The 13,270-nt window shown below is 39.8% G+C and overlaps 1 protein-coding gene across 1 annotated transcript; it reads left to right on the top strand.

The window, feature by feature from the left end:
* The first annotated feature begins 2,680 nt into the window (after nucleotides 1–2,680).
* LOC133864496 (mediator of RNA polymerase II transcription subunit 6-like) lies at nucleotides 2,681–12,685 on the top strand. Its single transcript, XM_062300848.1, has 5 exons — nucleotides 2,681–3,020; nucleotides 4,010–4,184; nucleotides 4,609–4,678; nucleotides 11,464–11,573; nucleotides 12,124–12,685. Exons 1-5 carry the CDS (start codon nucleotides 2,776–2,778, stop codon nucleotides 12,286–12,288), a joined length of 765 nt encoding a protein of 254 aa, XP_062156832.1. The 5' UTR covers nucleotides 2,681–2,775; the 3' UTR covers nucleotides 12,289–12,685.
* The last annotated feature ends 585 nt before the right edge of the window (nucleotides 12,686–13,270 follow it).

Raw genomic sequence — 13,270 nt, 5'->3', positions numbered from 1 at the left:
GAGGACCCTAGGATTTGAATAAGGCGTAGGGTTTCGAAATAGATATTTGAGTCTAACAGTTAGATGTGGAATAAATACGGAGAAAGTATGGATTAAGGATTCAGTTTGAGAGTTTAAGCATATATAAGTTATAAGTATAAAATTACTCACCCTGCATTATTTTACAAAAGCACAATATATATGATTTTATTGAACCTTGTAATTTTATAATGAATATGAATATATTTTGACATGTTTTACATGTGTTTTAAAGGAAAATGTGGTTTTCGTAGAAAATGTTTCATCTAAAAAATAGGTTGAATTTTGGAAGGAAAATAAGTTTTGCCAAAATTAAAGTTGTGATATTGCATGCGAAATGAATGATAATTTATGTGTAAATAATGCATGTGAAAGCCCAATGGTTACGAGGGGAAGTATAAGCCTAACACCCTGATGTTACACATGTTACGAACAAGGAAAGAAAGTTACCAAACAACCCAACAATTAAGTGAGGTTATACACTTAGTATCTCAAAGCTATAAGTGAGATAAATTGTACCAACCTAGTGGTTAGATAGGGAAATATACTTAGCAAACTTCATTGGTCAAGTGGAAGTGAAAATATGAGGTTTTATATATATACGAATCTCTCTATTCAAGTGGTCATTTTAATAGGTATGACATTTTGTTGGCAAACTCTATTTTGAAAACTCGGTGTACTGGTAGTTGTATTCATAAACTTGATTAGATGTATTTTTCAAAAGGGGCTCATATTATTAAATGAGCAATATACTTAAACCTGATAATCAGTAGACTCACACATATATCTGTAAAATTATGATAATTTTAAAAATATTGCTGAAGAGGAAAATGATGAAAACCCGTACGCGTGTTCTAATTTTGTGCTTGAGGCTGAAGGAAACCATAGTCTTTTGAAAAGGGCCGACTTATAATAGTCAATTTTATAGAAAATTTGATGCGCCGCTTGTGCACCTTTTGAGAACCATATTTAGATATGAATATTAATTATTTAATAACAATTTTAATATTTATATAAGTTGAAGTTTATTTAGAAATTATGGTATATTGCATTTCAGATGAGTTTGAAATGTAAAAAGGATAATATTTTCGCTGCGAGAGTTCTGACACTACAAAAAAATCAAGATTTCTTCAAACCATTCAAAAATGACAAAAAACCATCTAGAACAAAGTCCAGACGGCTTATTCTGGACGATTTAAAACCGTCCAAAAATATGGGTCGGGAATTCGGGTTATGGACGGTTTGGGCCAAACCAGCTAGACGATTTGGCCTGGACCGTCCAAAATTAATAACTTTTTTTTTTTATCCATGCAATTTCTGTCACAATTTTTTTCTTTTCCTTTTCTTTTATATATATATATATGTATATATATATCATTAATTATAAAATTATACGTGTATATATATATCATTAATTATAAAATGATACGGGAATTTTCGTCCCGAAGGTCCACGAGATCGCACTTCCTCATCCTTGACACCGCCAATAGACACCATTGCCAACCATCAACAGGCCACCCAGCCCCATCACAGCCACACCGGGCCCACCCACGGCAATCCCGCTGCCCCTCTCCTTGCCCCACCCAAACCGGAAACCGAGACCCACCACCCACAAACCCACGACTCCAAAGGCAGCAGATTTTCCCAAAAGCTCTAGTTTTTCTCAATCCTCGCTACCAAACATGGCTACTTGCATCTCCAACACGTACGAAGCAGCTCGCAACCAACAAGTTGAACACAACAAAAAGAAATTTGAGATCTTTCTTACCAGTGTTTCATGTCGTCACTTTCTTGCCCTTGTTTTTTAATTTTCTTTTGATGCCTTTGGAGTCGTGGGGAATCACATACAAAGAGCAATCGAGTCAGAGGCTTCGACCCGATCATCGGCGCGAAGGGAGCCCACGACGACGAAGCCGATGAAGAAGAAGCCTTTCCACCGTTGACTTCTGGGCGATGTTATCTATGTCTAGGATTGTTTTGAGGAGAGTGACATGGATAGCAATTTGTGGCCAGATCTAGAAATTTTTTCCAGACAGTTTGATTAAAACCGTCCAAACATAAAAAATAATAATAATAATAAAAAAAAAAATTAGACGGTTTCATTGAAACCATTTGTAAACTTCCAGACAGCTTGACCAAACCGTCGTAATTTATTTTTTATAGACGGTTTTAAAAACCATCTAGAAAAAAATTGCCAATAATCAAGGTTTTTTTTTTTTTTTGAGTGATGTTGTTATATGTAGTAGTATCACGCTAAAAATTTAAATATTTTTTACTTACAATTGTTTATAAGTCAGCGCGTTGGAGTTTTTGTTGGAAGAATGATGCAATGTTTTTTTATTCCCAAATGAAACAAATAGTTATTCTTCTCGTTTATAATAGGAATCGCTATTTCTCAATATGAAGAATATGTATTCTTGTGGAATATCTATTTTAAAAAATGAAAAAATCAATTAATTAGATATTCCTGAGAATAATTATTCTATTCAAAAAGTCTAAACATGGACCCCCAACAAAATCTAAATTTTGTACAAACAACTAACGGCGAAATTACGATCCTTTGAGAACTATATGGACAATTTTAACAATCGCCGCAAGAACACTATTCCCTAACGAAATAGTTTATTACGTTAACAACCTTAAATGTCGCCGCTGCAATTAGTTAGCTAAAGTTGATCGAGCCAAACAACGACGGCTGCTTTGTAAAAGCCTTCGCATCACACTCGAAGCTCACACACACAACTGCCGCATACATAGATGGCGACGCCACAGGCGGGGCCTGGGCCGCCAGGGTTGGAGGGGGGCCCAGTGGCTCCGCCAGCGCCTCCGGGCACGGACATGACGGGGATGTGCTTCAGGGACCAGCTATGGCTCAACACCTACCCTCTTGACCGCAACCTCGTCTTCGATTACTTCGCCCTCTCACCGTTCTACGACTGGACCTGCAACAACGAGCAGCTTCGCATGCGCTCCATTCACCCCCTCGATCTCTCCCACCTCTCGTAAGCCCCGCGGGTTGAATCTTTTCTTCTTTTTCTTACGGTTTGTGCTTCTGTAACTATAGTTTTGTTGATGACAATGATTTTGTTGGGTTTTCCCAAACTTGGTAATGGACTTTGAAAATGATTGTTAACATGCTAATTGCCAGTAAGCTCGATCTAATAAAGAATGTTTTGCTCCATCTCAATCTACTTTTTTACACGGGTAATCAAAACTTCGGTTGTTTCTTTTAACTGTTATTAAACCTGAACTGGTCTGGGCGGCCAGACCGTGAACTGAGTGACCTAGCCTCTACACTGTTCCCGGTCTTCAATTAGATCTGTTAAGCGTATGAACTGGTCAAATCTGATGAGTTTTTCATATACTTCCCTAAACGAACTTTCTCTATTGCTATTTGCATTGAGTTTCTTGATATGAGCCTGATATTTCTTTTCATGAAGCTAAACCCAATGTTTGATCATCAAATCTTGTAGTTACATTATAGAAGCAGTGTTATGTCAAATGTCCAAATAAACATATCATGCATAAACAGAGCTCAACAATTAAATATTATGTCAAGTATGTCATTATATATTTAAATGATTTTATTGGAAATAAGTGATATAAGTTGTTTTGTGTGTGTGCGCGCGTTTTTTTTTTGTTTTTTTTGGTGTTTTTTACTTATCAAAACATCAGTTGTTTTGTGTTTTATTAATTTTTTCTTATTTTTATAAATAGCATTATTTTAATTAAATTTTAAATGGCAATGGGATTCGAACTGTGACCCTCTGGTTGAATCAGTGATCTGGTGACCCAAGAACTACACAAGGTCAAAGCCCTGTCCAGGTTTAATAACTATGGTTTCAGAGTTACTTTTGGATGCAAGATGATAGCAATTTTCACTTCTAGTTACCTAGTTTTAAGGCACTGTTAAAGATTGTGATTCATGTGGCCGACCCTGGAGGTTTAAATTATGCCATTGTTAAAGATTGTGCTTGTTTTTGTTGAATAGGAAAATGACAGGCACAGAATACATGCTACATGAAGTTATGGAGCCCCATCTTTTTGTTATCCGCAAGCAAAAGAGGGATGGTCCTGAGAAAGTTACACCAATGCTGACTTATTATATTCTGGATGGTTCAATTTACCAAACACCACAGCTTTGCAATGTTTTTGCTGCTCGAATTGTAAGTTCTTATGTTTCCCCTTTCCTCATTATAATATTCTTGAAAAGTGCACACAATATGAACATTTCAGCACTTAATGGAATGAAATTTGCATTACTAAAGCCTAATGTATTCATGAAAACCTGTTTTTCCTAAAGCCAAATGTATTCATGGAAACCTGTGTTTCCTAAAACCAAATGTATTCATGCTTATGCTAAATTATTGCGATATGGAAGCTGTAGTTAGCTATTATTCTTTTAAGAGTAGAAGTTGGCATTGTAAATATCAGTGCAGATTCCAGAGAGTGATATGGCAAAATTAGATGTCTACATTCTACTTATAAAATAGAAAGTCTACTTTGAAATGATATTTCATTGTTATCGTTAATATTTGAATTTTGGAGGGTCAACTCTTAGTTCATCTTGTTTATGTACTTCTGTTGCAGGGACGGGCTCTCTATTTTATATCAAAGGCTTTTACAACTGCTGCCTCAAAGCTGGAGAAGATTGGATATGGTATTTGCTTGCTTCTGATTTTGCTCCTTTTCATTATGCTCCATTTGCCCCAAAATGGTGCCTTTCCTCTTTTATTGGTGCCAAAGTGATTCTCCATTTATTTTCATCGTGCTATATTTATACATGTAAATATAAATAAATAAATAAATGTAAATGTATATATTTATACATGTTTCAAAAGGCGGGATGGGTATTAGAAATTTGGTGTTGTTCAACCAGGCTCTGTTAGGCAATTGGTTGTAGCGTTATGGGATTGAGAGGGAACCTTGGTGGAGAATTGCAGTGGATTCCAAGTTTGGCAGTTTATAGAGAGGATGGTGCTCCTTAGAGCCTGTAGGTGCCTTTGGGGTGGGGTTGTGGAAGAACATTAGGAAAGGGTGGGAGATTTTCATAGGCCTTTTTAGATTTGAGGTGGGGGATGGGGCTAGGACCAAATTTTGACATGATATGTGGTATGGGTATATAGTTCTTAAAGAAGCTTTTCCTGTTTTATTTGGAATTGCTCGAGCGAAGGATACTTCTATTGCGGATAATTTGGAGCTCTTGGGTGGTTCTAATCAGTGGAGCGTGAGCTTTTCTAGAGAAGCTCATGACCGGAAAATAGATGTCTTTGCTTCTTTTTTCCAGGTTGAACTTAGTCATTGTTCAAAGTTGGACAGGGGCGTGGAACCTAAGAGCGTAGCACCAGCCCAGCCTAGTTCACAAGCCCTTTCTAGCTCGGACCGGCCGTGGCTGAGGATGAACGTGGGCTAGTCTTCAAGCTCGAACCGGTTGCCGGTGAGGAGGGACGTGGGTCAGTCCAGCGATTTAGAGGCGACATCGTCTTCCGTTGTTCCTCCGGTTGTGCTGCGATCGTCGTTGCTCTCAGGTAATTCACTTTTAGTGGGTGGATCGGTGGGTCCTACGGATTCTTCGGATCTGATGGATTTGATGTCTGTTGTGGCTATCGGCTAGTCGATGGTAGTCATGTTGCTGGCGAGGGTCCTACCGGTGTAGAACCAGGCGGTGAGCAAGAGCAGGGTCGACGGTCTTGTAGATCTTTTTCAAGTGCCGACAGAAATGCTGCGTGCGGTGGCTGAAGGTAGGGATCGGATGTCTAGGCCTTTTGGTCCATGTTCAGGAAGTGTCGGTGGAGGATCATTTGCTTGGCAAAGGAACTTTTTAGGGGAGCTAGTAGTCTCTGGGTTGAATGGGTGGGGGATGCCGTTGAATCCCCTTCACGATTATCTATTTCTGTAGGCAAAGGATGGTGTGGGGAACTCCAACAGCCAGCCAACTGGGTGCTCAGATTTGGTTGTGTTTCAAGAGAGTGATCAGACTATTGCAGTGGCAGAAAGTGGGAAGGTTCTCTGGGAAGTGGATGTGATGAAAAGAGAAGCTAGGTTGGGAACGGTGTCTCCTCTTAATACCTATTCTAATTCAGAGGGGGATCTCTCAGGTTACTCTGATTGGGTCATTCAGCGTGCGAATGCGATTTATCCCATTTTAGGGATATCGTTTGAGGGTCATAAGCTACAATTGTTGGCTTTCTTGTCTTTATTGAAGAGGAACGTCGTATTGAAGAGGAGGGAGCTCTGTCATGTGGGGGTAAGAAGGGAAAAATGGAGGTAAAGAATTTGGAGTGCTCCATTAACTACGAAGCTAGAGGCTCATGCTCAAGCCGTGGGAAAAGGAAGACGAGGGGTCATCCAATTGTGTTATGAAGCCAAGAATTCTGTCTTGGAATGTGAGGGGGCTGAATAAGAGGAACAAATGCCTTAGGATTAGTAACTTGCTCAGAGATAGGAAGGCAGATATTATTTGCTTCCAAGAAACAAAGGTTCATGATATTTCGAGTAGCTTTGTGCGCAATCTTTGGGGCTGCAATCATGTGTATTGGTGCTGGCTAGACTCCAGTGGGGCCTCAGGGGGCATATTGATCATGTAGGATAAAAGGGTGGTGGAGAAAGTTAATGTTTGTTTGGGGGTTTTCACTCTCGCAGTTTCCTTTAGGAATGTAGTGGATCGATTCGTCTGGGCTTTTGCAGGTGTTTACGGTCCGAATTCTGATATTGATAGGAGTATGCTCTGGGATGAGTTGGCTGGGATCCTTAGTTGGTGGAGCTTGCCGTGGTGTATAGTAGGCGATTTCAATGTGCTTGTTTCCCTAGTGAAAGGTCTGGTGAGGGTTGTAGGTTTGCTATGAGAGTTTTCTTTGATTTTATCTCTGAGCAGGGTCTCATGGACTTTCCTCTCGTTGGTGGTGCTTTTACCTGGTCATGCACTTTTGATCCCCCTGTTTGGTCTAGGATTGATCGTTTTCTAGTCTCCCCAGATTGGGAAGCTCGGTTTCCTATGTCGTCTCAAAAGAGGCTTCACCATCTTTATTCAGACCATTTTATTCTTCTTGATTGTTGTGACATCTCTAGGGGGAGCAGGCCTTTCAAATTTGAGAACATGTGGCTTAAAGCGGAAGGCTTTGTGGGGAAGGTGAAACAATGGTGGGATTCTTACTCGTTTCAAGGTACTCCTAGTTTTGCCTTAGCTTGTAAACTAAAGGCCCTGAAAAAGGATTTGAAGATTTGGAATGAAGAGGTTTTTGGTAAGGTAGAGAGGAACAAGAGGAAGTTGTTTGAAGAACTTCAGGCTTTTGATTCTATTGAAGGAAGTAGGGCTTTAGTTGAGGAGGAAGCTTCAGAAGAAAACAGAGATAGTCAGAGAGATAGAGAGGTGCTCTCTTTTGAAGGAGGTGAGTTGGCGGCAAAAATCAAGGGTCTTGTGGTTAAAAGAAGGGGACAAGTGTACTAAATTCTTCCACTCCATAGCAAATTCAAACAGAAGGTACAACTCTATTGACTCTTTATTGATTGGGGATACTCTTTCGTCTAATAAGATAGAAATTGGCGAACACGTGGTTGAGTTCTATCAAAAGCTCCTTCATGAGCCGAGTAGGTGGAGGCCTACGGTGGATGGTATTTCCTTTGATTCTATTTCAGATTCTGATGCTAGCTGCCTGGAGAGAGCGTTCGAAGAGGAGGAGGTCAAGAAGGTAGTGTCAGCTATGAATGGTGATGAGGCATCGGGTCCTGATGGCTTTTCTATGGCTTTCTTCCAAGCGTGCTGGGATGTCGTGAGAGTGGACCTTATGAAGGCTTTTTATGAATTTCATTCCAGAGGTTTGTTTGAGAAGAGCCTGAATGCTTCGTTTATTTCTCTTATTCCGAAGGTTCTAGGGGCTAACTCCATCAAAGATTTTCAGCCTATTAGTCTAGTGGGAGGCATCTACAAGATTATTGCTAAAGTTCTAGCAAACAAATTGAAGTCAGTCTTGGAGAAGGTCATATCCAAATCTCAGAGCGCCTTCATCAAAGGGAGGCAGATTCTTGATCCGATACTTATTGCTAATGAATGCATTAATAGCAGGCTTAGATCGGGGGTGCCAGGCGTCATTTGTAAAATGGACTTGGAGAAAGCATACGATCATGTTAACTGGGATTTTCTTTTGTATATGTTGAGGAGGTGTGGCTTTGGGGAAAAGTGGTGTACGTGGATAGCTCATTGTATGTCATCTATGCGGTTTTCGGTGTTAATCAATGGCTCCCCTTATGGTTTTTTCAGTAGCTCCCGAGGTCTGAGACAAGGGGATCCTTTGTCACCCTTTTTGTTTGAATTTGTGATGGAAGCCTTGAGCCTCATGATCTCAGCTGTAGTTAGTGGGGGTTTGTTGGAAGGTTTTAAAGTAGGTGACTCAGATTTTTTGCATCTTCTGTTTGCAGATGATACTCTAATTTTTTGTAATGCTCATTCTTCTCAGTTGCGTAATTTGCGGAGTCTCTTCCTCCTATTTGGTGAGGTGGTCAAAGGTCTATTCCCCAATTTCAGTAGGGGGGTTGGGTATTCGGAATTTGTTGATGTTCAACCATGCTTTGTTAGGTAAATGGTTGTGGTGGTATGGAATAGAGAGAGAAGCTTGGTGGAGAGTTGCAGTGGATTCCAAGTATGGTAGTTTGTGGGGTGAGTAGTGCTCCCGCGAGCCTGTAGGTGTCTATGGGGTGGGGCTATGGAAGAATATCAGGAAAAGGTGGAGGAATTTTCTCTGGTTTTTCTAGATTGGAGGTGGGGGATGGGGTTAGGACAAAATTTTGGCATGATCTATGATGCGGGGATATGGTGTTGAAGGAAGCCTTTCCTGTTCTTTTTGGTATTGCTCAGATGAAGGATGCTTCCATCTCAGATGATATGGAGGTTTTGGGCGGCTCTATTCAATAGAACGTGGGCTTTGTTAGAGAGGCGCATGATTGGGAAGTGGGTGTCTTTGCCTCCTTCTTTCATGTGTTACATTTAGCCATGGTGAGTGGAGATCGTGCAGATAGGCTTTGGTGGGTCCCTTCCAAGAAATGTGTGTTCAAGGTTAAGTCATATTTCAGATCTTTGGCTAGCTGTGAGGGTAGTCGTTTCCCTTGGAAGAGTGTGTGGCGGACTCAGGCTCCTTCGAGAGCGACTTTCTTTGCGTGGTCGGCAACCCTAGGGAAGATTCTTACAATGGATAATCTCAGGAAGCGAAAGATCATCATTGTGGATAGATGCTACTTGTGTAAAAGAGACGGGGAATCTATGGACTACCTTCTTCTTCACTGTGATGTGGCTTCTACTTTGTGGAATCATGTCTGTTCTCGGTTTGGTATGTCTTGGGTTATGCCTAGAAGAGTTGTCGATTTATTTGCATGTTGGCGGAAGGCGAGTAGGTCAAGGAGTGCTACAGTTTGGAAGATGGTGCCTATTTGCATTCTTTGGTGTGTTTGGAAGGAGAGAAATCTTAGGTGTTTCGAAGACTTAGAGAATTCCATGGAGGATTTTTAGCCACGTTTTTTCATATGTTGTATCTTTGGACGAAGGCCTTTTTGTCACCCATGTCTATTAGTTATTCTAATTTTCTTGTTTGTTTTTCTATGCCTTCTTAGGCGTTTTCTTGTGTATATTTTTAGTGTACTTATAGGGGCGCCTTATGCTTTTTATAAAATTTCATTTACTTCTCAAAAAAAAAAAAAAAAAAAAAAAAAAGGTAGTGAAAATAGCCTGTGGTGGGTATCCTCCAAAAAAGACTTATTCAAGGTCGGGTCTTTCTTTAGCCCTTTGGCTTGCTCTGTGGGGAGTCACTTTCCTTGGAAGAGTGTGTGGCAAACTCAGGCTCCTACGCAAACGGCTTTTTTTGCGTGCTTGGCGGCTCTAGGTAAGATCCTTACAATGAATAATCTCAGGAAGAGGCATGTTATTTTGGTGGATAGATGTTGCATGTGCAAGCGTAATGGAGAATCGGTGAATCATCTTCTTCTTCATTGCGATGTGGCTTATGCTCTATGGAGTGCTCTCTTTACACGTTTTGGTTTGTCTTGGGTTATACCTAGGAGAGTTAGTGACTTGTTTGCTTGTTGGTAAGCGTCTGGGAGGCCGAAGAGTGCTGCGATTTGGAAGATGGTGCCGACATGTCTTCTTTGATGTGTTTGAAAGGAAATGAATAATAGGTGTTTCAAGGACTTGAAGAGGTCTTTGGATGATATTTTAGCTTCTTTTCTTCATACTTTATATCTTTGGACGATGGCCTTTGTGTACCCTTTGTCGCTTAGTTTTAGCGATTTTCTTGTTCGTTTTTTGCTATCTAGTTAGGTGCTTTTCTTGTATACTTCCAATTTTTGTGGGAGCGCCTTATACTTTTAATGATATCTCGATTACTTAAAAAAAAAAAAAAAAGAGCATTCAAAAAAATGGTTGTGTTAGCCATATGGAAGGGTGTAGCTCTAGAGCTTTAGTAGATAGGTGTATCGGTACACCTTTGGGTTTATTATATTATTAATTAAGAGCATGGTTTATTTGAATTTAATTGCTTTTAACTCTTAGAATTGTGATTTTGAATATTCCATCTGGGATGTGATCAATTTAAATCTAAACTATGAGTAATCTCATTATTGTGATAATTTAGGTGGAAATTGCTTGTTTTGTTTGCTAGACATGGTTGCTTGATCTAATGCCCATATTTTTTTCTCAATTTAGTTTCTGTATGCGTGTCAGTGTGTCACCACATAAGTTTGGATTACATTAGTTTTAGGTGTATTATCACCTATGTAACAAGGAATGCTACCAAGTTCTATCTCAAATGGCACCTCCTTCCGCCGTAAGAATAAGGGCACCTCCTTTCAAGATTCGTAATTGAGATTTCTTTTAAAGAGCATGAGAATCTTGGTTTTGTTCTCCTCTATGGATGGTAATGAACGAAACTCAACAAGGCCTTACAACTTATGGCCATTGTGTTGTTTAGGGATAGCTCGGTTGGTCTCACCCCCATGTGGTGGCACACATTTAATTGTTATATTTGTCACTGTAATTGTTGGTATTTGACTGCACATGATGAAAAACATGTCCAACACGCTCTTATCTTTTTCCTAATTGGTGCAAACATCTGACAATTTTGTTGATTCATTTCTTGTTGACCTTTTTATTGTCTTATCTATCACACAGTCATGCCGTAAAAGTTCTCATTTTTATCACATTGCTCTGAGAGTAAACAGCTTTGGTTAGATTTTGCGATCTTGCTTAAGCATGTGTGGCTGGCTTGGTGGTATTATGATATTGATGATAACAGTTAGGTCTTGGTCATTCTGAACCTGAGACAGTTTGTCACCATCTGTGTGTCTGTGGTGCACACACATGTATATGAGCATTTATGCATTTGCCATTTTGATTGTGACCTTTTCTCCTTTTTTATATGTCATTGTAACGTGTTATATGTTTTGTTGTCATTTCTGATGCAGCTGATGCTGAAAATGAGAGTGCAGCCTCGGAATCAAAGGTTACTAAAGAGACAATTAATTTCAAGGAAGTTAAGCGAGTAGATCATATTCTTGCATCCTTGCAACGCAAGGTAACTTCTCTATATCTCTAGAAATTTTCTCTTACTCCATTGAAGATTTTTTTTTTTTTTACCATCTTTATGGGCCATTGCATTAGAAGAGAATTCATTAGATAGCTTGGGTACTTGTGGCAATATGTTGAATCTATGCTTGAACTCAATTCAATTGAATAGCCTTTGCATTAGTATATATGCTAGTTCATATGCACACCTTAGTTTCTCCTCCAATTTGAGTTACTGGCAAATGTAACCCCTCAAGGCATTTATGTATTTCTTATATCTTATTCTGGTAAGATCATTGTTCTTTTTATGTTTTTTACACTGGCTAATTTGTTGTCTATGGAAGCTCAAAGTAGATGCAAGACCATGATTATCAGTTTCTTATTCTTGCATAGATGAATTACTGTCCTAGCCAAAGAAAAATGTTTTTACTGTCAATATAATTGGTTGAGTTGGTTCTCAGTTTGGTTGCAGGCCACAGATTTTTTATAGTTTGTAAATTTGAATTCTCGTCAAACACTTAATACTAAGTTTTTTCTTCCTTCTACTCTCTGTTTGGCAGTTACCACCAGCTCCCCCTCCGCCACCATTTCCGGAAGGCTATGTTCCCCCTCCCACTGCAGATGCAGAGAAAGGACCCGAAGGCCAGCAAGCAGGAGGAGAACCACAACCTCCTGTAGTTGATCCCGTTATTGATCAAGGTCCGGCTAAAAGAATGAAAGTTTGAAGAACATTTGGTTGCCCGATTTATTAGCATCCAATAGTATATTGAAGTGGAGGCTGCCCACAAGACAAAATTTTCGGGCAGCTAAGTCCTGACTTGAATGTCAAACTAACTACATTTTGTTTGTTTCTATGTCTCTTAGAAATTAATATTTGAAGCTCAGTCCATGGTCCTTTGTAAAATGTGTAAATCATTCTAGCCAGGTATCTTGTTTCACAGCACTAAGATGAACAAAATTAACATATTAATTTTCCTTTGAGAAATGCTACATGTACTTTAAAGTGTTTACTGTCTGATGTAACAGTATTGATATATTCATACAGAATAACCCGTCCAAAATTTTATGGTAATTTTCAAAGCAATATCAATGATATTCCACTTGAGAGCAAGTAGTTGGAAATATATATCGCATTTTCCTTTTCCCTTGTGGTGGTATTTCTCTGGTTGATGACCTTGTGCACTGCATTAAAACGGCTAATCAATTTTGTAAAAGCTATGTTCTCTCTCCTCTCTGTGATATTTGTTCTCTGTAAGTCGACATAAAAGCTTCACCCCCCCTCCCCCCCTCCCCCCTCTCTCTCTCTCTCTCTTTCTCTCTCTCTCTCCCTCCCTGTTACACCCCTCTTCCTCCCACTTTCTCCTCTTTCTGTCCAAACAACCAACCAACCTAAAACATTGAGAGTTTTCTCTCGAACCAACCAACCAGCAAGCTTTCTGCTTTGACTAGAAGTTTCTCTAGCTTCGGAGATTCTATCCACCAGGTACATCACCAGTGACGGCTCCTCTCTTGTCGGATCGGTTTTCCGCTCCTCTTCCCGTTTTAAGTCATGGCTCTTCCGGTATCTTGAAGTTTTTAGATTTGAGTTTTTCCAACTCAGACCTACTAACTTCAGGAGGCCTTTCTATCTAAACCTCCACTCCATCAGGTTCCATGGTCCTCCAACTTCAATCCACCGGCAGCAGCTTCATCATCGGACCTTCCTTC

The sequence above is a fragment of the Alnus glutinosa genome, chromosome 3, assembly GCF_958979055.1.
Source record: "Alnus glutinosa chromosome 3, dhAlnGlut1.1, whole genome shotgun sequence".
In the NCBI taxonomy this organism is placed as follows: domain Eukaryota; kingdom Viridiplantae; phylum Streptophyta; class Magnoliopsida; order Fagales; family Betulaceae; genus Alnus; species Alnus glutinosa.
The sequence above is the reverse complement of the archived record's forward strand: the minus strand, read 5'-3'. Positions and strand labels throughout refer to the sequence as shown.